Source organism: Schistocerca gregaria, chromosome 1 (assembly GCF_023897955.1).
Source record: "Schistocerca gregaria isolate iqSchGreg1 chromosome 1, iqSchGreg1.2, whole genome shotgun sequence".
Lineage (NCBI taxonomy): Eukaryota > Metazoa > Arthropoda > Insecta > Orthoptera > Acrididae > Schistocerca > Schistocerca gregaria.
The window spans coordinates 1,102,087,617-1,102,113,246 of record NC_064920.1 but is presented as its reverse complement, the minus strand read 5'-3'; the positions used below and the strand labels follow the sequence as shown (position 1 = coordinate 1,102,113,246).

The 25,630-nt window shown below is 41.1% G+C and overlaps 1 protein-coding gene across 2 annotated transcripts in view; it reads right to left on the bottom strand.

Moving 5' to 3' along the window:
• LOC126282527 (uncharacterized) overlaps positions 1-25,630 on the bottom strand; it is a 114,255-nt gene that overhangs the window by 4,413 nt on the left and 84,212 nt on the right. For both annotated transcript variants that reach the window (XM_049982199.1, XM_049982198.1), the window contains exons 6-7: positions 14,079-14,270; positions 1,925-2,087 (exon numbers count right to left, since the gene is read on the bottom strand). In XM_049982199.1, the coding sequence (XP_049838156.1) occupies positions 1,925-2,087; positions 14,079-14,270 (355 nt within the window). The remainder of the gene's footprint in view (positions 1-1,924; positions 2,088-14,078; positions 14,271-25,630) is intronic.

Genomic DNA, 25,630 nt, shown 5'->3' with positions numbered 1-25,630 from the left:
AGAAACAAGAGGAATGGTCCTTTGTGGCCAGGCTGTGGGGTATGAGGGGATGGTAGGAGATTGGTGGTGCAAGATATGCAGAACTGTTTCTGGACAAGGTTGGGAGGTTAATTTAGGTCTCTGAAGGCCTCAGTGAGACTCTCAGTATATTTGGAGAAAGATACGATGACCACATGTGGCTAGGGAATATGGAAAGGTCTTCTTGGTGTGGAATGGGTGAAACCTGTCAAAGTGTACTGATGTAGCCATCTTTGAAGTGGAGGTCAACATTGATGAAAGTGGCTTGTTGGACTGAGAGGCTCCACATGAAGTGAACAGGGGACAAGACATTAAGGTACAGGAGAAATGTGGATAGCACATCTTCACCATCGATCCAGATCATGAAGATGCAATCACTGGATTTGAATTAGGTGAGGGGTTAATTTTGGGTGGTTCGCAAAGATTCCTCTTGATGGCTCATTAATAGGTTAGCATAAGATGGTATTATGCAGGGGTCCATAGCTGTGCTTGGGTTTGTATGTAATAATACCTTGAAAGAAGAAGTAATTACGGGTGAGGATACAGTTGTTCATGGCAACTAGTAAGAAGGTTGTTGGTTTGGAATCCGTCGGGTGTTGGGAAAGGCAGAGTTCAATAGCGGTAAGGTCATGGGCACAAGGAATGTAAGTGTAAAGGGAGGTAGTGTTAACAGTGACTAGCAGGGCACCATCTGGTAAAGGAACAGGAACTGTAGAGAGTCAGTGGAGGAAATGGTTGGTATCTTTTAATAGGCTGAAGGTGTTGATCTACGAGAGATGAGGTTCTCTCAGTGGGGGCAGAGTAACCGGCCACAGTGGGGCATCCAGGGTGATTGAGTTTACAGACATTAGGTGGCATGCAAAAGGTAGGAGTGTGGGGAGTGGTAGGGGTGAGGAAAGAGATGAACTCTGGTTCTGCACTTTGTTGGTCTAGTTGGCCTTTGCCCACAGTTTAGTAGTGGATATTAGACTAGATAGTTTGCTCACAGCCATACTCACTCACACTGGTGTGCTGTGCTTGTAGATAAGTTAATATATGATGTTGCCAATTTGACAGTTGGCTATGCTTTCAATGGGGCAAAAAATGCAAGTGATAGTTCTGGGACAGGAGGTGGCAGTCATTGGACATAACTGAAGGAATATTGAGCTATGGGGCAGGAAGGGACATAGCAATGTATAAGGATACTGTGTAGTGTGTAGTTTGGATGAGGAGGGAATACCACTTTTCAGGGTGGAGGGCAAGGTGGAGAGTAGTTAAAGCATGACAGGGCATGATGAGAGAGAGGCCAAGCCCGAGAGGAGAACATGATTTAATGGTTCCAGTCCCAGGTAGTACTGAGTGACAAAGAGTGCACTCCTTTATGATAGGACATCAGGTGTAGGACATGAATGTTAGTTGTCTTTGGTGACATGACACAATGTATCTGTTTTTGGACATGGCCAGAAAAGAAGACTTGTTTTTAAACAAATGAATTTAATTATGATAGCATTACAAAAACAAGTGTTTAAGTACTATTTTTAGCATTAAATGAAGATAAGAATTCTAGAGATACTAAGAACAAAGAAAGTATTACACAATTTATGATCATAACTGAGTGCCAAGTGTTAGAGTACAGTGTTACAAATTTCGAAGTGCACTCGTTTTGTGACTTTTCTTTCTTCAAAATTAATAACTTTAAATGAACCTGCAGATTTCCTACCATAAACACTAAATGAAGTTTCTTGAACACGCACAATGCGTGCTAATCTTGACCTCAAACAAGTTTTCTGCCTCATTTCCTCCTATCACACTCAGACAAATTCAGCTCCCACTTCAGAATCACCCCCCCCCCCCCCCAATCAACATCCCCCACTTGACTTTGAAACAAATTACAGAAGATGGCCTTTTTGATACATATAAAGCTTACCTCCTGAATGACTTCTTCAGATTCCTTTTCAATTTTCAGCAGAGCATAACTTTGTTTTTCCTCCTCCTTAGAAATTTTGACTTTATATTCCTCAAGATCTTTCACACTATTTTGCTTTGTATGCATACTATCTTCTATGTTTTTAAGTTTTAGTGCAATCTTCCTAATACAAGAAAAATATGTAATGTTAAAGTTTTTAATAACAGCACCTTAACTAATGGTGAATATTAACAATTATAATAAAAATGTGGTTATACATTAATTTCAATTAAAATCTGCAAGACAATGTTAATAACGGGATTCATATTTTGAAACATTTTCCACATTTGTAGCCTTTAAAGCAGGCTGTTCCAACACTGCATAAAAGGGTGTTGAAGCCCGTTAGAGATCAGAAATGAGCTCCATACACGCACTGTAAACTCGCCAGAGATCCTACAACATCAGCACCTAATTCACCGTTTCCGCCAATGCCCATTCACACACACACACACACACACACACACACACACACACACACACACACACACTCACTCACTCACTCACTCACTCTGAACAAACTACTGATTCCGTGACAACAGTACAAGAAAACATGACACGAGGATGAAGTGCAGAGAACATGACACGAGGATGAAGTGAATTCTCTAAATGGTCATCAGTTATTAAAAAACATTCAAACCTGTCATCGAAACAGTAGAGGTGGTGGTAGTAGTAGTAGTAGTAATAGTAGTAGTAGTAGTAGTTGTTGTTGTTGTTGTTGTTGTGGTCTTCAGTCCTGAGACTGGCTTGATGCAGCTCTCCATGCTACCCTATCCTGTGCAAGTTTCATCTCCCAGTACCCATTGCAAACTACATCCTTCTGAATCTGCTTAGTGTATTCATCTCTTGGTCTCCCTCTATGATTTTTACCCTCCACGCTGCCCTTCAATGCTAAATTTGTGATCCCATGCCTCAAAACATGTCCTACCAACCGGTCCCTTTTTTTTGGCAAGTTGTGCCACAAGCTCCTCTTATCCACAATTCTATTCAATAGTTATGTGATCTACCCATCTAATCTTCAGCATTCTTCTGTAGCACCATATTTCGAAAGCTTCTATTCTCTTCCTGTCCAAACTATTTATCATCCATGTTTCACTTCCATACATGGCTACACTCCACACAAATACTTTCAGAAACTCCATACAAATACTTTCAGAAATGACTTCCTGACACTTAAATCTATACTCGATGTTAACAAATTTCTCTTCTTCAGAAACGCTTTCCTTGCCATTGCCAGTCTACATTTTATATCCTCTCTACTCTTCGACCATCATCAGTAATTTTGCTCCCCAAATAGCAAAACTCCTTTACTACTTTAAGTATCTCATTCCCTAATCTAATTCCCTCAGCATCACCCGACTTAATTCGACTACATTCCATTATCCTCGTTTTGCTTTTGTTGATGTTCATCTTATATCCTCCTTTCAAGACACTATCCATTCCGTTGAACTGCTCTTCCAAGTCCTTTACTGTCTCTGACAGAATTACAGTATCATCGGCAAACCTCAAATTTTTTTTTGTTTCCATGGATTTTAATACCTACTCCGAATTTTTCTTTTGTTTCCTTCACTGCTTGCTCAATATACAGATTGAATAACATCAGGGATAGGCTACAACCCTGTCTCACTCCCTTCCCAACCACTGCTTCCCTTTCATGTCCCTCGACTCTTATAACTGCCTTCTGGTTTCTGTACAAACTGTAAATAGCCTTTCGCTCCCTGTTTTTTACCCCTGCCACCTTTAGAATTTGAAAGAGAGTATTCCAGTCAACATTGCCAAGTAAGGTCAGTATTGCCTCACGTGTTCCAATATTTCTACAGAATCCAAACTGATCTTCCCCAAGGTCGGCTTCCACCAGCTTTTCTATTTGTCTGTAAAGAATTCGCATTAGTATTTTGCTGCTGTGACTTATTAAACCGATTGTTCAGTAATTTTTCACATCTATCAACACCTGCTTTCTTTGGGATAGGAATTATTATATTCTTCTTGAAGTCTGAAGGTACTTCACCTGTCTCATACATCTTGCTCACCAGATGGTAGAGTTTTGTCAGGACTGGCTCTCCCAAGGCCGTCAGTAGTTCTAATGGAATGTTGTCTACTCCCGGGGCCTTGTTTCAGCTCAGGTCTTTCAGTGCTCTGTCAAACTCTTCACGCAGTATCATATCTCCCATTTCACCTTCATCTACATTCTCTTCCATTTCTATAATATTGTCCTCAAGTACATCACCCTTATATAGACCCTCTATATACTCCTTCCACCTTCCTGCTTTCCCTTCTTTGGTTAGGAATTGGTTTCCATCTGAGCTCTTGATATTCATGTAAGTGGTTCTCTTTTCTCCAAAGGTCTCTTTAATTTTTCCTGTAGGCAGTATCCATCTTACCCCTAGAGAGATAAGCCTCTACATCCTTACATTTGTCCTCTAGCCATCCCTGCTTAGCCATTTTGCACTTCCAGTCAATCTTATTTTTGAGACATTTGTATTCCTTTTTGCCTGCTTTATTTACTGCGTTTTTATGTTTCCTCCTTTCATCAATTAAATTCAATATTTCTTCTGTTACCCAAGGATTTCTACTAGCCCTCATCTTTTTACCTACTTGATCCTCTGCTGCCGTCACTACTGCATCCCTCAGAACTACCCATTCTTCTTTTACTGTACTTCTTTCTCCCACTGCTGTCAATTGTTCCCTTGTGCTCTCCCTGAAACTCTGTACAACCTCTGGTTTAGTCCAGTTTATCCAGGTCCCATCTCCTTAAATTCCCACCTTTTTGCAGTTTCTTCAATTTTAATCTGCAGTTCATAACCAATAGATTGTGGTCAGAGTCCACATCTGCCACTGGAAATGTCTTACAATTTAAAACCTGGTTCCTAAATCTCTGTCTTACCATTATATAATCTATCTGAAACCTGTCAGTATCTCCAGGCTTCTTCCATGTGTACAGCCTTCTTTTATGATTCTTGAACCAATTGTTAGCTATGATTAAGTTGTGCTCTGTGCAAAATTCTACCAGGCGGCTTCCTCTTTCATTTCTTTGCCCCAATCCATATTCACCTACTACGTTTCCTTCCCTCCCTTTTCCTACTACCGAATTCCAGTCGCCCATGACTATTAAATTTTCGTCTCCCTTCACTATCCGAATAATTTCTTTTATCTCATCATACATTTCATCAATTTCTTCATCATTTGCAGAGCTAGTTGGCATATAAACTTGTACTACTGTAGTAGGTGTGGGCTTCGTGTCTATCTTGGCCACAATAATGCGTTCACTATGCTGTGTGTAGTAACTTACTTGCACTCCTATTTTTTTATTCATTTTTAAACCTACTCCTGCATTACCCCTATTTGATTTTGTATTTATAACCCTGTATTCACCTGACCAAAAGTCTTGTTCCTCTTGCCACCGAACTTCACTAATTCCCACTATATCTAATGCTAACCTATCCATTTCACTTTTTAAATTTTCTAACCTACATGCTCGATTAAGGGATCTGACATTCCACGCTCCAATCCGTAGAATGCCAGTTTTCTTTCTCCTGATAACGACGTACTCCTGAGTAGCCCCCGCCCGGAGATCCGAATGGGGGACTATTTTACCTTCGGAATATTTTACCCAAGAGGATGCCATCATCATTTAACCATACAGTAATGCTGCATGCCCTCAGGAAAAATTACGGCTGTAGTTTCCCCTTGCCTTCAGCCGTTCGCAGTACCAGCACAGCAAGGCCGTTTTGGTTATTGTTACAAGGCCAGATCAGTCAATCATCCAGACTGTTGCCCCTGCAACTACTGAAAAGGCTTCTGTCCCTCTTCAGGAACCACAGGTTTGTTTGTCCTCTCAACAGATACCCCTCCATTGTGGTTGCACCTACGGTACGGCCATCTGTATCGCTGAGGCACGCAAGCCTCCCCACCAGCGGCAAGGTTGATGGCTCATGGGGGGGGGTCGAAAAAGTTAGAGAAATTAATAAGCTACACAACTTGCTGTTAGCCCATACACCTAAGCTGCCGTGACCAAAAGAATACAGAAATAGCACGCATTTTGGTCGCAGTGACATAATGGTGACACTGGTCTGTGTCCAGTTTTTGTTTAAAACAGCACATATGTTTGTTCATGGTGGAGGTGGAATAAACAAGAATACAACAACTTTGTTACATTGAACAAAATTTGTATGCTTTTTGTCTGAAATTTGGAGCATAGAATGGAATGTATTCCAGACATCACTCTTCTTATGATGGGCTGCATTTGCAATTTTTTACACTGTATCACTTAATTTTCATCTTACATCCCCCACAATCTCGCAAAACATAGGCTTATTAAATGCCATCTGATCCTGACAATGTGTCATTTTTCCATATCGATGCTACTTCACAACAGCAAGATCACGTACTCAACTTCTGTAATACGTCATGACTAGCATTCCATGTCTGCATCCTTCAGAAAAAGGGAGCGAGTCAATGAGTACGGAGTGACCACAGTGCCACTATTCTCAGACCTAAAGCATTTCTAGATCTACTGTGTGAGGGAGGGAAGGAAGGAAGGAAGCCAGTATAGTACTGGTGTAATAGTGGCACCTTTATTTGTAAAATGTGCAACCCGCAACATTAGAATAGCATTCCATTTCTGGTCTCTAGAGCCTGCCAGCTCTCCTCCAGGCACGTGCAGGTGGTCTAAGATACCCACCAGGTGGCCCTATTGCACCACACTGGTGCATCATTCCATCGTGTGTGCAAGCCATTTCTTTACCCTTACCACTTGTATTCAACTGAGGCACGTTGTCGTGCAGGTCACAGCCACCTGCCTAACTGCTCAAATTTAAACCTTTCGCCCACCTATGACTGCAAAAACCCGGTGCATAGGCACCTGAGCTGGAATAACCTGCTTTACCATGCAGCACAAGCACTCTTTCCGAATTCTAAGGTCAGATGCTGTGAATGCATGCCTCAGACAATGTAAGTTGTAAAATTAGACTAATTTTCTTTCCAAATGAGTTACCAGTAGAATATGGGCTAAACTCTGGGCCCATTTCTCTTTCTGGTTTATGTTAATGACCTTGCTCAACATGTGAGTCCTCAGAAATCTGTTCTGATGATGCCGGTGCTAGTGTATTACTCTCTGTATCCAGCATAAAATGTGCACAGTTAACAGCAGAAAACTGAGTTAAGATTTCAGAGTGGCTCAACACAAACTAACTATAAATGCTGAAAAAACTGTACATGTAATATTTAACTTTCTACTCAATCTGATCAAAAATGTATAAAAGCAAAATTAAAAGAGAAAATTGTAAAAATGTTACTGCTGCAAAAGCTTTGGGGTGTATGGATTCAGCACGAATTTAAATAGAATTCACAAGAAAAAAAAAAAAACTCTTTAATAATGTGCTATGGTTTGTGAATATTAAAAATTATAATAAGCACATTATCAGTAGTGTAGACCTCTGTGCACAGATATATGAATCGCTCTGTTACAGAAAATTTCCTAAGGAAATGCTACTCAGATAATAAACAAATCATAATGAAAAATAAAAAAAAGATATACCAGAGGAGAATTTTTAGTCTAAAAAAGATGGAATCTTGTAAACCTCATCTTACTGAGCTAGGTATTATACATGTCATTCACTAGGGACTATTTCATGACAATTGCAAAACTGTCCATTTAATAATTCATGGTTGTAAAATAATGGTATGGATTATTTAAAGAAGAATGGAAAAATTGGTAGAAACAACTCTCAGGGGCGGCTGGTTTGGGTTTCAGGGAAATGTGGATATACATGAGGCAATATTGACCCTAAGAGTTATCTTACAAGATAGAATGAAAAACGAAACCTATATTTATAACATTTGTAGATTCAGAAAAAACATTTGACAATGTTTACTGGACTACACTCTTTCAAATTCTGAAAGTAACAGGGACAAAGTACAAAGAGAAAGAGATTATTCACGACTAGTACGGAAACCTGATATCAACACAGCATTCCAGGGACATGAAAGCGTAGTAGCTGAAAAGGGAGTGAAACTGGATTGTTATTCAATCTGTATATTGAACAACTTAGAAGGAAACCAAGGAGAGATTTGGAAAAGAAACTGAGTTCAGAAAGAAGGAAATAATCACTAGCATTTGTCAATTACATAGTAATTCTGTCAGTGAAGACAGAAGACTTGGAAGATCAGTGGTTATAAGAAAGTAATGTATGGTAATCGAATGTAGTGACTGTTGAGGAAATCAGATTAGGAAATGACACACTAACAGCAGTAGATGAGCATATTTGAGCATAAAAAAAAGTGACAATGTTCAATGTACAAAGAACATAAAAATCAGACAGAAATAGAAAGAAACTCACTTTTAAAAAAGGAAATTTATGAAAATTGAATTCCTTAGTGTCTAAGGCAGTGCTGCATATTACGCAAGGAATACAATGAGACGAATTGCCTCATGTACTGTTAGCACTACAGGAAGGCAGTTTTGCATTCACAGCCGATCATCGGACAGACAAGTGCATATGCCATCATTCACTACCCTCCTTGCTCATTACAAATAAAACAATCCTGCATTTCAAAATTACGATAACACATACAACAAGTTATATGAAGAAGTTAACTAGTGCCAAAAAAGTCTCAAAAATGATAAATTTATTGAAAAGGCAGAAAAAACAATCAGAGCAGTCTGAAATGTCACCTAAAGGAGACAAAGTAAATATACAATTCTGGCACAATCATACCACAATACATGATCAGAAAAGAACAAACTTTGCAAATTAATACTTTAACAACATAGCTACCAAGTTACAAAAGCAATTTGACAAAATGAAGCCTACACACACCAGAACCATATACCAAGCACAATGCTACGATTCACCACTGCGGAAGAACTAAGCAATGTTGTGCACAAACTAAAACATCAAACTTCAGCAGGTATAGATAAAGTGTGTCTGTACTTGCTCAAGGATTGTACAGACAACATCAAAGACCCTTTAGCACACATCATAAATAAATCCTTCACCACAGTTTGCTTCCCCATGTCATTATAGCATGCAAAGGTCCTGCTTTACACATGAAAGGTGACACAGAAAATCACAGGGTCATCTCTTTACTCTCATTAATTTCAAAAGTAATGAAAACTGTGATGAAAAATACACTCTTGGGGTATTTTGCAATGAACAATCTGTGTAAGGAACATTGTAGCTTCAGGTCTCATAAAAGCATGGAATTAACAATAGATCAATTTGTATATGTTCCACGAGTGCTAGACAAAGGAGAAAATATAACATATCTTCCTTGACTAAACCACTTGATGCAGAAGACCACACAAATCTTCTAAATAAACTGATTGCATTAGGATGAAAGTGGTAAAGGAAGATATTGAGAAATTACTGATGAATCTGTGAAATACGCTGATGAAATTGTGCATGCAAGTCATCTGTCCACAATTTCCGAACTGTCTCAAGATTTGCCTCATATTTCAAGGACAACCCTCTTAATTGTCATTTAGAGTTTACGTTACTGTAAGTTTTGTAACTGTAAGTAGAAGGAAAGTCTGAAAGTCTAACTAGTGTTCACAAAACTGAAAGAATGGGTTCAGTTTTGACATTCAATGCTACCATAAAGAGATTGAGGAACTTCTGAATAGGATCATGACTGGAGACGCAGGTGGAGAATGTGAACTCTGAAACAAAGGAGCAGTCCAAACAGTGGATGCACACTCATTCTCCTAATAAGCCAAAATATTGCTTCAGATGCTATCAAACAGCAAAATAATTACAGTTTTTTGAGATCAGAAAGGAGTTTTGCGTCTGATTTGATAAGAGTAACATCTAAGAACATTGTGACATCAAAGGTTTATTGTGACTCACAAAACTACAAAAGTCAACTAGAAACAAACAATGTGGGATGATTACCAAAGGAATCATTCTTATTCATGACAATGCATGACCCAATCCATACAGTGAATCAAACAAAGAAAAAAAAACTCTAGCTGTGAGATTTCTCAACATCCTCTCTGTAGTCTGAACTTGGCATCAAATGACTTTCATCTCTTCCCCAAGATGAAGCTCAGCTGGTTACTCAGCACTTCATGAATGACAATGAGATAAGGACAGTTTCAAGTTTCAACAACTCGCTGAAGCATCAGGCACCACCATTCTTTGGGAAAGGAACAAAGAACCTGTTGTCATAGTATGATAAATGTTTGAATTTGGGTGGCTGCTGTATGGAGTCATGAACATCTAAGAAGATCCTACATTAAAAAATTATGTATTTTTTTAATGGCTAATTGGAGGTCAATTTATGAAAAGCCCTTATCATATAGAATGGTACATGAAAAACCAGCCTTGAATACTAGACTCCTCATTGTTGCTTGCCAATTATCTATTGTTTCGAAGCTGCTGCAACATTTTGTATTGTAAGTATGAAAGCCACTGTGATTTGGTTAAGATGTGTGAAGTAAATATCTCAGCGAGATGTATCCTCTCCAAGAAAAAATTGCAACAGAGGACGTGTACACCTCTGTCTACCAGTTCACGTGAGGAAACATGAGACATTTTTGCGAAAACATTTCCTGGCATTTCCATTCCAGCAGTATACATGATTTGGTGACAAAGTGGAGTACTATAGGGTCACTTGCAAACTCACAGAAGAATCGAACCCTATCCATTCGTACATATACTGTGACCACAGATATTCGAACATGAATAATCCAAAACACAAACAAGTCAACACACATATTGTCGGAAGATGTGGACATTTTGCTTAGTTCTTGTCATCCTGTTTCACACAACATGACATGACCAAGTACTGAAGGAGGAAGATAACACAAAATGTGAGAGTTGCTTTATACGGCTATGTCACTGAGAATGAAATGATGGATCCACTGCTGTATTTAATGAGCGATGAAGCCTGGTTCCATCTGACAGGACATGTGAACTACCTGAACACCAGCTACAGGTCAACAAACAATCCCTATATGATTAATGAGGAATCTGTTCATGGTGAAAAAATTTGCATGTTATGTGTCATATCAGCATGTCAGATTGTGGGTCTCACTAGTTTCAAACAGGAATTTTATGCGTAGTTGACCCTCACAAACATAAGTATGCTGTCTTTCAACAGGATGGGGCAACCTGTCGCATTTCACATGAATCAGTCTCTCAAATTTATGAAAGATTCATAGAAAAATGGACTGTCAGCAGAGGGTTCTGGTCATCAAGTTTGCTGGACCTAACCAATCACGACTTACCTGTGAGGTAGTCTAAAAGAAATAGTGTGTACAAATAACCCAATAACAAGAGGAGGCTATGGACAATATTCATAATGATATTTTGAGGACTGTTGTGGCAGAGTTGCACAAAGTGTACATCAACATGTTAGGGTGCACGCAAAATTGCATTGAAGCACAAGGAGGTCATTTTCAGCACCTACTGTTATGTAAAAGACAAGATCAATTCAGTGAACGTAGACCTTTGGATTAGCTTATTGTTATTTATAGAAATTCTTCCAATCCATATGTGGCATACAGGAAACCAGTGCTTAACAGTATTGGTTAAAAACAGTCTTGGCTGCAATTTTTTTTATTATTTACTTTTCAACGACGTGTTTCGCCTTATTTGGGCATCTTCGGGCTATCAAGTTATGATAACCTGAAGATGCCTAAACAAGGCGAAACACATTCTTTAAAAAAAAAATATGCAACCAAGACTGTTTTTAACCAATACTATTAAGCACTGGTTTCTTCAGGTTATGATAACCTGAAGATCCCTAAACAAGGTGAAACACGTTGAAAAATAAAAATTGCAACCAAGACTGTTTTTAACCAATATTATTGTTATTTCTTTATTGTCTAATTATTAAATGTGTATCTATTGGTCGTTGTATCTACTAGGGGTGGGTAATTCGTGCATAATTGGCAAGCAGTCTGTATTTGGATCGGTTTTTTGTGTCACACCTTGTTTACGGAGTGTTAAGACAATAACACCAGGAGCACTGCTTTTCTTTGGTGACTGCAACTGTCACAAATGCATCATCTGACTGCCATGTTTCTGCCAACTGGTGCATCATCATACTTGACAAATGGCAGTCAAGATTCCACAGTAAACATCACGTCATCAGTAATCTCTACAACTACTGACTGCAGGTGCTACAATCTGGGAACCCATAACATTTGTCACAATGATGGACTTCATTTCAATAAGATATCTCTCCACTTCTTGCACAGGGTATACTATTGAGAGACAAGCAAGCAGTACCTCAGACTGACATAAGACACTATTGTCCTTATGGTTCATTCAAATCTTGAGCTGTTTCCTTTGCAGCCCATGATGAACAGTATAATGATCAGGAATTGTATCATGCTCTAAGAGTGAAATCAATGGTAAATATTTAACATAGCCTCTGAAATGCACTGGCCAGAAATGGCAACAAGACACTATTGGCGATATGTCAAATGAAAGAACATTTCTTGACACTGTGTGTCTCTCCCTTTTCTGCCTTTGTACACACATAGAAAAAAAAATAAAAAATTACATCACCCCAGTTCCCAGAACTCCTGAAGATATATATTGACTGTGGATATTGTATCACAGAGACAGTGTCCCTTTGACTGTTCAGAGATGTCACTAAACCTGCCCAAAGGTGTAAACAACCATGCATGAGCAGCGCCTATTACACATATGGGGTTGGACAGCTGATGATTTCCAGTCATTCCATCAGGAAGGAGGTACACGGCTTGTGTTGTCTGTAGTTCAACCATGCCTAGACAGTCAATACCATGGTTCTATTGCATCCACATTGTTACTTTGTGCCAGGAAGGGCTCTCAACAGGGGAAGTGCCCAGGCGTCTCGGATATGGAGGAGATACAGAGAGACAGGAACTGTTGATGACATACCTTGCTCAGGTCACCCAAGGACTACTACTGCAGTGGACGACCGCTACCTGCGGATTATGACTCGGAGGAACTCTGACAGCAACACCACCATGTTGAATAATGCTTTTCATGCAGCCACAGGACATCGTGTTACAACTCAAACTGTGCGTAATAGACTGCATGATGCGCAACTTCACTCCCAACGTCCACGGCAAGGTCCATCTCTGCAACCATGACACCATGCAGCACGATACAGATAGGTCCAACAACATGCCGAATGGGCCACTCAGGATTGGCATCATGTTCTCTTCACTGATGAGTGTGCATACGCGTTCAACCAGACAACTGTCAAAGACATGTTTGGAGGCAACCAGGTCAGACTGAATGCCTTAGACACACGGTCCTGCGAGTGCAGTAAGGTGGAGGTTCCCTGCTGTTTTGGGGTGGCATTATGTGAGGGGTCAATGTACGCCGCTGGTGGTCATGGAACGGCTGTATGATATGTGAATGCCACCCCTGACCGATAGTGCAACCATATCGGCAGCATATTGGTGAGGCATTCGTCTTCATGGACGACTATTTGTGCCCCCCATCATGCACATCTTGTGAATGACTTCCTTCAGGATAATGACATCACTTGACAAAGAGTGGTCAGCATGTTCTCCAGACATCAACCCTATCAAACATGCTTGGGATAGATCGAAAAGAGCTGTTTATGGACGACGTGACCCACCAACTACTCTGAGGGATCTATGCCAAATCACCGTTAAGGAGTGGGACAATCTGGAGCAACAGTGCCTTGATGAACTTATGGATAGTATGCCATGACGAATGCAAGAGGATGTGCTACTGGGTATTAGCAGTATTGGTGTGTACAGCAATCTGGACCACCACCTCTGAAGGTGTCACTGTATGGTGGTACAACATGCAACTTCTTGTTTTCATGAGCAATAAAAAGGTTGTAAATGATGTTTATGTTCATCTCTATTCCAATTTTCTGTACAGATTCCGGAACCCTCGTAACCAAGGTGACCTAAAAAAATTTTTATGTATCTATGTTCGCAATGATCTAGTCCCTTAATTCATATTGCATTTGTCTCATCATTATTCAAATTTAAGCATTTTCAACAATTACTGCAATTTTTGTACTATAGTGTAAGATATGGTAGTTTTCAATATCCCTTTGTTATGTTTTAGATTTCATCATTAAATACAAAAACCAGAGATGTTCAATTAACTTCACTTGCAATTTTTGGAAAACTTACTTGTCAAGTTCTATCACTTTCTCTTGAGCTTTCTCCATTTTTTCAGCTAAATGCTCCTTCGAAGCTTTAATTTGTTGTTGAAGTTCCACTGCAGTATGCTTTATCCACCCTATTACTTCTTTTTTAATACTTACTTCTTCCGTCAACTTTGTTTTCTCCATTTCTAACCGTTCCAGTTCCATCTCCTCATTTCTGTTAATACAAGAAAAGGATGGGTGATTAAAGACTAATTTAATATCACAAAAATAAGGAACAGTTATGTACAGTGAACAACATCAGATTCTTCATTGTCTCCCAAGGAGCATAAAGTATCCTGCTCAGTTCATTGATGGAAGTGAATTTCCTATACTGAACTGCAGCTGTTATTTTATCTCAGGATAGTAAAAATCTTGACCATGTTGAGCACCATAGCTGAATTCATTATAATTTTAAGGATTAATGAGAACCACCTCAGCTTCATTATTACACATAATGTCCAGTCACATTAGTGGCACCACCAGTCAAAAACTGGAATCACCACCTTTGCAGAATGGACCGCTGTGAGATGTGCAGGAAAAGAATCAATGAGTTTCTGGATGGTACCGAAAGGGATGCGGAACTATGCCGAATCCAATGCCACGGCCAGCCGCACTAGGTTTTTCAGTCGATGATCCATGGCACAAACAGTCTGATTGAGTTTGTCCTACAGATTCTCGATTGGGTTTCAATCCAAGGAGTTGGGTGGCCAGCAGAGTACAATAAACTCATCCTGGTGCATGTCAAACCACACTTGTAAACTGTGAGCTGTGTAACTATCTTGCTGGTAAATGCCATTATGCTGAGGGAAAACAAACTGCGTATGAGGTGTATGTGGTCCGCGAGAATAGATGCATACTTGTGTCGAGCTACTGTGCCTCCCAGAATGATGATCTCACATGGTGAATGCCACAGAAACATTCCCTCAGCAGGTTGTTTGCTTTCAGAAATTTCACGCCAATGGAACATAAAACATGGTGCACCTGACCAGGTAATCTCTCACTACTCAGTTGATGTCCAGATGCGGGCCTGGCACACAAATTACAGCCTGCGTCACTGGTGATCCAGTAAACAAGTGCGCATGAACCGGGTGCATGCTGTGGAGGCCCATATGCAGCAACATTCGTTGAACTGTCATTGAGGAGACACTGTTAATAGACAGTTGCTTGTCCTTTCACCCATGCACATCTCCACAGCCATCTTTCACCACTATTCTCTATGGCCTGTGGTGTAACACAGGTGCCTCGAGGCCGGTTTTTAATAGCACTATTTTGCCATGCACATTGGGCTTTAACCATGGCCCCATGCGAACAGTTTAAAACTTAGCTATTTCAGAATTGCTTCCAACCTCGGCCTGGAAGCCTACAATCGTGTGCTTTTGGATGACAGATAAATTGCTCTGTTTCCACATTACTACAACTGCACTGTTTTCCTGCCCCTGGACATGTTTCATACACTCACTAGTGCTGAGTCCTGCCATCTGTGAGTGGTTATTGCACACTGATGTCAAACATAGGCACTGGTCACATTGATGTGATTGGACCTTCTAAATGAGCAGTCATATAGTAGACTACAATGCACAGCATGCTATGTCTGCTCCCCTACTTCTGCCAAGTGGGTGGTCAGTAGAATGTTTGTAATCCTTGTTTCTGTACTTGGTCTTTAACATTACATACAATAACTAAACCATTTATATTATGGCTTTAGCACAACTTGGCAACATGAAGAAGCTCTAAGAAAAACTGGTTGCAATACAAATATGTAATTATTCAACTGTATCACAGTTTTCATAAATCGTAAATAAGTTGGGTGTGGATTATACACGAGTGAAATATTAAATGCAATGAGATATGAAAAGAGCAGATTATCTTTTAGTTCTACACACAATTTTTAATGGCAATTCACATTAAAAAATACTTACACTATCGCAACAAAATAACACCTTCTTGATTCAGTTTTGTACATATTTAATCACTGAGATACCAAAAATGTAAAGCAGTATGCGAAATATGACTAATACTGCATTCAGTAACAGAAGCAATCAAGACTGGTACCATGTAGTGCTGACTCAGTCACTGATCTCACAACACAAGTAGCAGTAGCTGCATGTAAGCGTGTTGAGGGCTGCAGTTGCCACCACCGAGTTTTACTCTATGGCAGCACAAGCTACACAAAGGCTTGTTACACAGCAGGTTTCAGTCTAAAGGCCATCCTTCAAGCATCCACCAACCAAAAAAATGGAAGCTGTTTTATCAGCTGGAGTGATCCTGTCGTTCAGCAGCAATCAATTTAGAAAGGCCTGAGCGCTGAAACCAGTAGTGTAAAAAGTTTTGATGCAACTAGAGCTGACATTCAATAAAAGTAGTACTGACAGTTGTAGTGCTTTGTGTCAAAGAAAAAACTGTTGTCCAAAATAACAATCACTGCGTTTTTAACAAATACTGAATAAGAATGAGTTGGTTGCAGTTAGGCTGTGACCAGTCCCAAGTCCTTGTGAGAAAACAAAATAAAAGAACTTGCATACTCATACAAAAAAATACTGGAAAGCCAAAGCCAAATTAACCATTGAGTAACAGTCTGATAGTAAGTAGAAGAGTTGTGAGGATTCTACGTACACCCATGTCGAAATCTTTATTTTATGACAACTGCTGTAAGTTCATTGCAGATTATTTATTGTGCTACTGAAGCTACTGCCAGGTTAGTTGAGTCCACCATTTTGATTATTTATTATGCTACTGAAGCTACCACCTAGTTAGCCGAGTCCACCATTTTTGAGTAACTGCAGCATGTTGACAGTGCGTTTGGATCTAGCAATTCATGAAACGTATGCACAGTTGCGAATATGGACAACCATCAGATGTATAATGGAATGAAGACAATGAAAATTTATGCCGAACCAGTACCCGAACACAGATTTCCCAATTACTGGAAGCACAATCCAGGTTTGAATTCTGGTCTAGCACAAATTTTCACTGTCATTGTTCCGTTATACAACTGATGGTTGTCCATATTTTCAACTGCAAATGTATTTCATGTATTTCATAATGGCTGTAACCGCCACAGTGCCCGTTTCTTCAGACATCGTGCTTGTCTGAAAGAACTTTTCATCGTATTTCTCTTAAACATGGGCATTGCAATACTGAGGCATCTAGTGATTTTTGTTGCTGGGGCATGTGGTTGGTGTTGCAGAGAGAGTACAGTACAGACTGTGTGTGAGATAGCACGGCTGGATATGCTTGCTGAATGTGATTGCATGAGACCTGCATTTTTGGAAGTAATGGATTCCATATAATTATTCGCACTGTATTCTTCATGTTGCAGTGTCATGTTACTCAGTTCAGTTAACACAGTAGTTGCAGGATAGAGATTAATAGAATGTCATTATCCGGCTGCACTTGCTAATGCATTTTTGTGCTAATAATCTGTGCAATATTCTGATGGTCATAAAGTGAAGTGATTAATGTTGTATTGTGGCATGAGGTACTTTGCTAAAACTGAGGGTATCAGGAAATTATTTGAAATGTGTAATAAATTCAGTAATAAACCTTACAATATGTGATCTGCTAACAATTGTTCTCAATCAAAACCAGTCATTGTCCACTTCCTAATAAAGTACCAGCAAGGAATAAATATATCATTACCTCCTTGGAACAGAGAGAAGCAGCACTATCATTAAATATAATGGTTGTGTTACAGAGTCCAGGTACAAAGCATTATTGCTATTGCATTGCTAGAGGCTTCATGCAAACAGATGAACTACCTGTGGCTTGCCATGAAGCTGATTTTGTAGTATGCAGTGGGCCACAACCCCCACTCATAATGTCAGAGTGAGATAACAACAAAGCACTTCAAACCTCTAATTCTGATCTATGGAATCCTTACAAATAACACACAGTTTGGCTGGAATTAACCATCTCCATTTCTGTGTCACTGCTTTAAGTGGATACACAACTTTCTCCAAATAGCAACTGATAATAGTAAATGGAGAGGACAAAATGATCTCGCTGCAATTCGGAGGAGATAGGGCAAACACAATATTCACAGGCTAAAAAACAACAAGGCTCCTGGAGAAGAATACATGTTTTCCATAAAACTGTAACAAACATATGACTGTAAATAAACCTCAATTCATCTTTGGCATAAGTAAGAAAATGTTATAGAGATAGATAATTGCCATGGCAGACATGTCTGCTTGTGTCTGTATATGTGCGGATGGATATGTTTTGCAGTATCCTACCAACAGGCTGAAGTCTGCCACCCACTTTACCTATAACTGAACCTAAGTCATCATTGTAACAAAATTATGAAAGCCATGTAGCACAGATGCTGAGTCACAGACAGGCACAACAAAAAGTCTGACGCCACCCTGTAAGCAGCAGCACATTATGGGAGAATGAACCGGGTGGTGGCGGTAAGGAGCAGCCAGGGGTGGGGAGGAAGGTGGGGAGGAAGGTGGGGAGGAAGGTGGGGAGGGGGACAGGTGGTTAGGCGTGGGGTAACTGCTTGTGGGAGAATACAGGGACAAGATGGAGAGAGGGTAGGGCAGTTTGGTGCAATCAGGAGGTTAGATGGAGGGCAGGGGTGGGAGTGGTGGGGGGAAGGGGGACGGTTAGCAGAAAAGGAGATAAGTAACAAAGACTGTGTGTGCGTCGGTGGAACAGAGAGCTGTGTAATGCTGTAATGGGAACAGAAAAGGGGGTAGATGAGTATAGGACAATGACTGACTAAGTTTGAGGCCAGGAGGGTTATGAGAATGTAGGATATACTGCAGGGAGAGTTCCCACCTGAGCAGTTCAGAAAAGCTGGTGGTGGTGGGGAGGATACGGATGGCAAAGGCTGTGAAGCAGTCACTGAAATGAAGAGTGTCGTGTTGGGCAGTGGGCTTGGCAATGCGGCGGTGCAGCAGTTTCTTTCCCGCAGTTTGTTGGTGGCCATTCATGTGGGCAATTAGCTTGTTGGTTGTCATACCCACACAGAATGCAGCACAGTGGTTGGAGCTTAGCTTGTAGATCAAATGACTGATTTCCTAGGTAGCCTTGTCTTTGACAGGGTAGGTGATGGTTATGGCTTAAATGGACTAGGTGGTGGTGGGAGGGTGTATGGGACAGGTATTGCATCTAGGTGTATTACAGGGGTATGAGGCATGAGGTAAGGGGTTGGGAGCAGGGGTTGTATAGGGATGGACGAGTATATTGTGTAGGTTTGGTGGGCGGCAGAATACCACAGTGGGAGTGGTGGAAAATGGCACAGAATGTGATTCAGTTGCTCCTGTTCTGGGTGATACTGAGGCACAGTGGGTGGAGGGAAACAAGGCACAGGACATCTGTTTTTGTACAAGGTTGAAGGGGTAGTTATGTTCTGTTAAGACCTCAGTGACAGCCTCGCTATATTTCAAGAGGGGCTGCTCGTCAATACAGATGCAATGGCCTTGGGTGGCTAGGATGTATGCAAGGAACTTTTTGGTATGGAATGGGTGACAGCTGTCTAAGTAGGCATATTGCTGGTGGCTGGTAGGTTTGATATGGACGGAGGTACTGATGTAGCGGTCTTTGAGATGGAGGTTAACATCAAGGAATGTGGCTTGTTGGGTTGAGTAGGCCCAGGTGAAGTGAGTAGGGGAGGAGGAATGTGGATAGGGTATCATCACCCTTGATCCAGATCATGAAGATGTCATCAATGAATCTGAAACACGTGATGGGTTTAGGGTTCTAGGTGTTTAGGAAGGATTCCTCTAGATGGCACTTGAATAGGTTAGCATAGGATGGTACCATGTGAGTGCCCATATTTGTACCCTGGATTTGTTTGTATGAAATGCCATCAAAGGAGAACTAATTGTGGGTGAGGATATAGTTGATCATGGTGACTTGGTCGGAGTTTGTAGGTTTGGAATCTGTTAGGCACTGGAAAAGGTAGTGTTCAATAGTGATCACACCATGGACATTAGGGATATTAGTGTAAAGGGAGGTATCATCAATAGCATGAGCAGGGCACCATGAGGTGAAGGAAGAGGAACAGCAGAGCTGATGGAGGACATGGTTGGCATCCTCATGTAGGAGGGAAGGTTGTGGCTAGTAGGCTGAAGATATTGGTCAACAAGAGCAGAGATTCTCTCAGGAGGGGCACAGTAACCAGCCACAGTAGGGGATCATGGGTGGTTGCGTTTATGGACTTTAGATATCATCTGGAGTGTGGGGAGTGGTAAGGATGAGAAGCGAGATGGATGCAGGAGATATGTTCTGGAATGGGCCTAAGGATTTGAAGAGAAACAGGAGACGCTGCTGGGTTTCTGGAATGGGGTCACTGTGGCAGTATTTGTACATGTATGATTCTGACAGATGGTGGAGTCCTTCCACTAGGTAATCCTTGCAGTTCAAAACATCAGTGGTGGAGCCTTTGTCAACAGGAAGAATTAGAAGGTAGGGATCGGCTTTTAGGTGGTGGATTGCAGTTCTTTCTGCTTATGTAATATTAGCTTGCTTGTTGAGGGATTTTGGGAATGATGGTAAGGCAAGGTTAGGTTAGAGGTTACGAAATTCTGGGAAATTAGCAGGTGGTGATTTGGGGGCGTGGGTGGTGGATAACAATTGGATGGAGGAGTAACTGAGTCAGGCAGAGTTCAACACTGGTCTTTGGTTGATTCTGATTGTGTTTTGTGTCTGTTTAGGCTCTGGATTCTGTATGGTGGTGATGGGAGGTTTTTGAGGGTGAGGTAAATGTAGTATCTATGGGAGGCAGGGATCATCAGCTATGAGGGGATATGTGGGAGGTTTGGAGGTGATTGTAGAGGTGGTGGATAGTGGTAGTCCAATGTGGGAGAAGGAAGTGAGCAGTGTGGAGAGTTTTTTTGATGTGGCATTGTGCATGTTGTTCTAGATCCTGGAGGGAAAGTGTTACAACCTGTGATATAGGATCCACGAATTTTGGACTGCATAGCACGAGAATTTTATGGATGGAGAGGTGGTTTTGCTAGGAGGTTTGAGCCTAATTGATATGGTTTTGCAGGACTACGTCAGTGAGGGTTAAGGGATAATGGAATGTAAACAGATGGTAGTCACTGTGGAAGAAAGAGTGGCAGCCGGAGCCAACACCAATGCAGGAATAATGTGGCACTGTGTTCTGTATTGAAGCAGATGGAAGAAGCAAGGATCCATGGTGGAGGATAAATAAGTAAAGTCATGTAAAAATAAATGATTAGATAAAAGAAACAATAAGTAAAAAGAATCACAATAATAGCTTTCATCTATTAAGGCCTTCGTCAACAATAGACAAACATATGCACACACACACACACACACACACACACACACACACACACACACACTATCTGCAAGTCAGCATCTCTGCTATATGGTGAGTATCAACTTTCCTTCTCATAATATTGTTACATTCCATGCTGGATTTTCCATTGTTTGATTAAAGTATAAATAAAAAGATTGTAATGAGAGTTGTGGGTGAATAAGTGTGACGAAGGGGGCGGCAGATATGACTTGATTAAGTGAAGTTAGTATGTGCGAACTGGAATAGAGAGGAGAAGGAGAAAGTACGAAGGAGGAAGTGCTTGCCGGCAAGAGAAAGGTTCTACAACATCTGAATATGATCATCATCCAGCCCTGTAGCGGAAGATCGAGATGAAGTGAGAGCGTTATCTAGCTCCCTCATAGTAAAGGCGGCATTGTAGCATTCACGATTCTGAGAGGAGAAGGGTATCACTACTCACTTCTGATGGAGGGAGGCAGGGTGGTAATGGGTAGAGTTCGAAAACTCCACAAAATAGCAGCCTCAAGTGTTGGAGATAGCAATGAGTTCCACAATGACATCTGCTATGGTCAGGTTGGAAATTGGGGAATGGACTTGATCCCAGAGAGCCATCGGAGGTTAGCCTACATGACAGAGGATGGAGTGGAACTGTTAAAATAACTAATAAATGAACTCCAGCTAACTTCTTTTCATGTCCCGAAGAATGCGACAACATTGCGCACACAACTCTTTATAACAAATACAGTTCACCATAATAGGATGACTGCTAAAAAGGTGAAGAAAATGTCTCCACACAAGAATTGCACTGCCAATGGGCCGGGACATGGTAAGGTAAAGATGAAGTACAAGGTATGGAATTAGAAGAACAAATACGCCGGGAAAATTTCAGAAGTCACAAGGTATGGAATGTTCTGTGGCAGTAAGGATAACATTTATAAGGTACTCTTTTTGGTCATCATAACTGGGGAAATGTTCATCGAAGGTCGCCAGGGAGGATTAAAGCCTCCAGTTAGTCTTAGAAAGCTGCCAATTGTGTTTACACCTAGGTAGGGTAGGGCCAGCAATCTGATAGCACAAGGGAAATGATCGCTCGAATACAAGTCAGAGGGAATGGACCACTCGAGATGAGAGGCAAGCTGGGCAGTGCAGAATGAGAGGTCCAAATGGAAATAGCTCTGCTTGGATATTGAAAGCAACGTGGGTGCTCCAGTGTTTAGGCAGATAAGGTTGAGTTGATTGAGGTCAGTCAAGATGGCACATCTTGGACAGGTTCTGGAAGAACTCCAAAGAGCATGGTGTGCATTGTAGTCACTGACAGCAGAAAGGGGGTGAGGGAGCTGACGAGTAAGCTGGAGGAAGTCTGTACTCATGACAGTGAATGACAGAAGGATGTAAACATTGCAGACAGAAAAGGTGAAGCAAGGAAGGAAAATGTGGACTGCAACAGCTTGCTTTGAGATGGTTTGACAATGAATGTCATCTGGATGAGCAGCATGACTTCCCCATCAGACTGAATGCCATACTCTGAAAGAAATGCGAGAGATCAAAGCAACTGTATGTTGCATGGATGCAATTTTGTTTCCCGGAGGCAGAAAACAAGACGACACTGTGATTCCAAGAGCAGCCATAATTCCTCCTTATTAGAGTGAATGCCACGAACATTCCTTTGGAGGAGAGTCAAGATAGGGAAACGGAAGGAGGGAAAAATGAAAGGTTGTTACCTCGGCAGCTGAAGTGTGTCGGCCTATGAAGACTCACTGCTACAGGGTACAGAAGCTGGAGGATCCTGTTCCGTGAGATCTACAGAGGTGAAAGCAGTCCCTGGGCTGGCCTGCAAAATTCCAGGGCAGAAAAACAGTTGGCAGTGCACCCTGGCAAAACAGAGGTCGCAGGGTGAGAGTATCACATGGTGACACCATTCAAGAGGATCTCTGGGTAGATGAAGGAGAAGACCATTTGTCATTCTTTGAGCCTTTGCAGTTGGGAGATGAAGACTCAGATGTGTGTTGGCTGGAAGGATATATGAAGATTTCATGGGAGTATTCCTACTTTCCTTTACAGTGTGCCAGTTTTTTAGCAGTTGATTTTGCTGCCAGAGTCATAGATTTGGTGACTTGTTGCACAGCCAGAGGAGAAGGAGCTGCAGTGCTGAATTTACAAGTCTGCCCGGCCAGTTCTTCATGGAGTGAGGCATAGCAAGAACAATACTGTAAGTGCCAGATGATAAAATGCAGGGCTTTCGACTAGTGAACAACTTGTGAGCGACAAGATATGGCAATTTTCCATCACCTGGATCTCTTGATGGCCCACTCATTCAAGTACATGGGCCGTTTTTTGGGATGAGGCTGCATGGTCGCCATTGCAATTGGTACAGTGGGGTGAAAGAGGCAGGCAATCCCCTTGTGAGCAACCCTACAACAAGTTTGAACAGGACATTTGAGTGTGGTTATAACATTGACAATGGTAACAGCGCATCAGTTTGGAATGTATAGTCGGACTGTGATAGTTTGCTTTGATCTCTACCAAATGTGAGGTAAAGAGTGCATGTAGGCACTAGGGTTGCATTAACATTTTTCATTACTTGATGGACTACAGTGACACCCTTATCATGGAGGTAAATTTGGATTTCTCAATTGGTAAGACCATTGAGCAGCCTAGTGTAAATAATACCATGCTAAGAATTCATCATGTGATGGACCTCGACACAAACAGGATAGCCAGGAGGAGTGAAGTTGCGGGCAGTCTAAAGGGGCGCTAAAGGTGTCACATGCCCCTGCAAGACTGTCAGAGTGATGTCTCCAGTCAGTCAGCTTCCTGATCCAAGACCAGTCGATATGGAAGTGCGTTAGTGCACACATTAGTCAGCTAAAGTTGGGGACTGGTTACCAGGATGTTGGTAACTCTTCAGGTACTTCAGCTAACCATCCCAACTGTTCCACCTTAAGTGGGTGGAGAATTGTGCCACACGCAGGATATATCAGAGACTTACTTTGCTACTGATATGGTCACTTGGTAGGAACCTCTTCAACAGGTCAGCTGCCAGCTTAGAGATGGACACTCCAGGAGGCAGCGATGCAGCTCAGCACATTGATACAGGGGCAGGCACAAACTGTGTGAGGAGGAAGCTGTGGTTCCACTCTGAAGCTTGGAGGTGGCATGTACTGTGCATGCACTGCATTCTAATACTGGTTTGTCTTACAGGTTAAGATGTAATTATTCTTGTTGCCCATTAATTATTGTATTTATAACTTGTTTCAGTTAAGAGAACCTGTTCTGTGTTTTTATTCTCACCCCCTGTTTATCAAGTTCCCATCTAATGGTTAATGAATTCTGTGATAAAGAGTTATTTTATTTAATGATGGGTTTGTGACATTGGTGGTGGCCACTGTTGATGCAGACTGAGTCATCTTTGCTGAACTGTCTTTAATTTATCTGCTTCTGCTAAAGCTGTGTTAGGCTCATTTCTGCTGAACTGTCTTTATCTGCTTCTGCTAAAGGGGAGGGGGGGGGGGGGGTGACTAGTTCCACCGTTAACAATACCTCCGCATAAAAGAAAATTGTGTCACTGTTTATTTTAAAAGATTAATTTTATCACTTGTTGTTTTTGCCTATTTTTAAACTTATGTGGTGTATTATTTAAAGAAAATAATCAATTATTGCTAATAAAATGTAAATGGACAGATAAAAATTCTACTCACCAAGTGGAGGCAGGGGACCCAAATAGATTTAACTTTCACAAGCTTTTGGAGCCAGTGGCTCCTCCTTCTGGAAGAAGAGTTGAAGGGGAAGGAAGAGGGGCGAAGGGAAAGGACTGGAGAGGTTTAGGGGCCACTGGCTCCAAAAGCTTGTAAATGTTAAATCCTCTTGTGTGTTTCCCTGCCCCCATTTGATGAGTATATTTTTCTTATCTGTCCATATTATTTAGAAGGTTATTCCATCATTAAATGTTTCTGGTCTACTTTAAAATTTAATTTGGTGGGTTATTTTGAAAAGTTAATTTCATTCGCTTCTGTGTTTTACGTGAATAGTTAAAAGTGGCCGATTTTTTTCTTTTTCTTCCTTTCTCCCCCCGCCCCCCCCTCTCTATAATCACTTTTCTAAACTTATTACTGCATTCTGGAAATTGATTGCAATTACCTGTATGTTGAGTAGTTGATTCAAACTGTTGTGTATCTCTTGTAATGTTAACAATGAGTGTGTTTTGGTCGATTAAACTGTACTGTCAGTTTCATAAAAACTGACACAAATCTTTTATACTTATGTATTATGTAAAGCCTTCT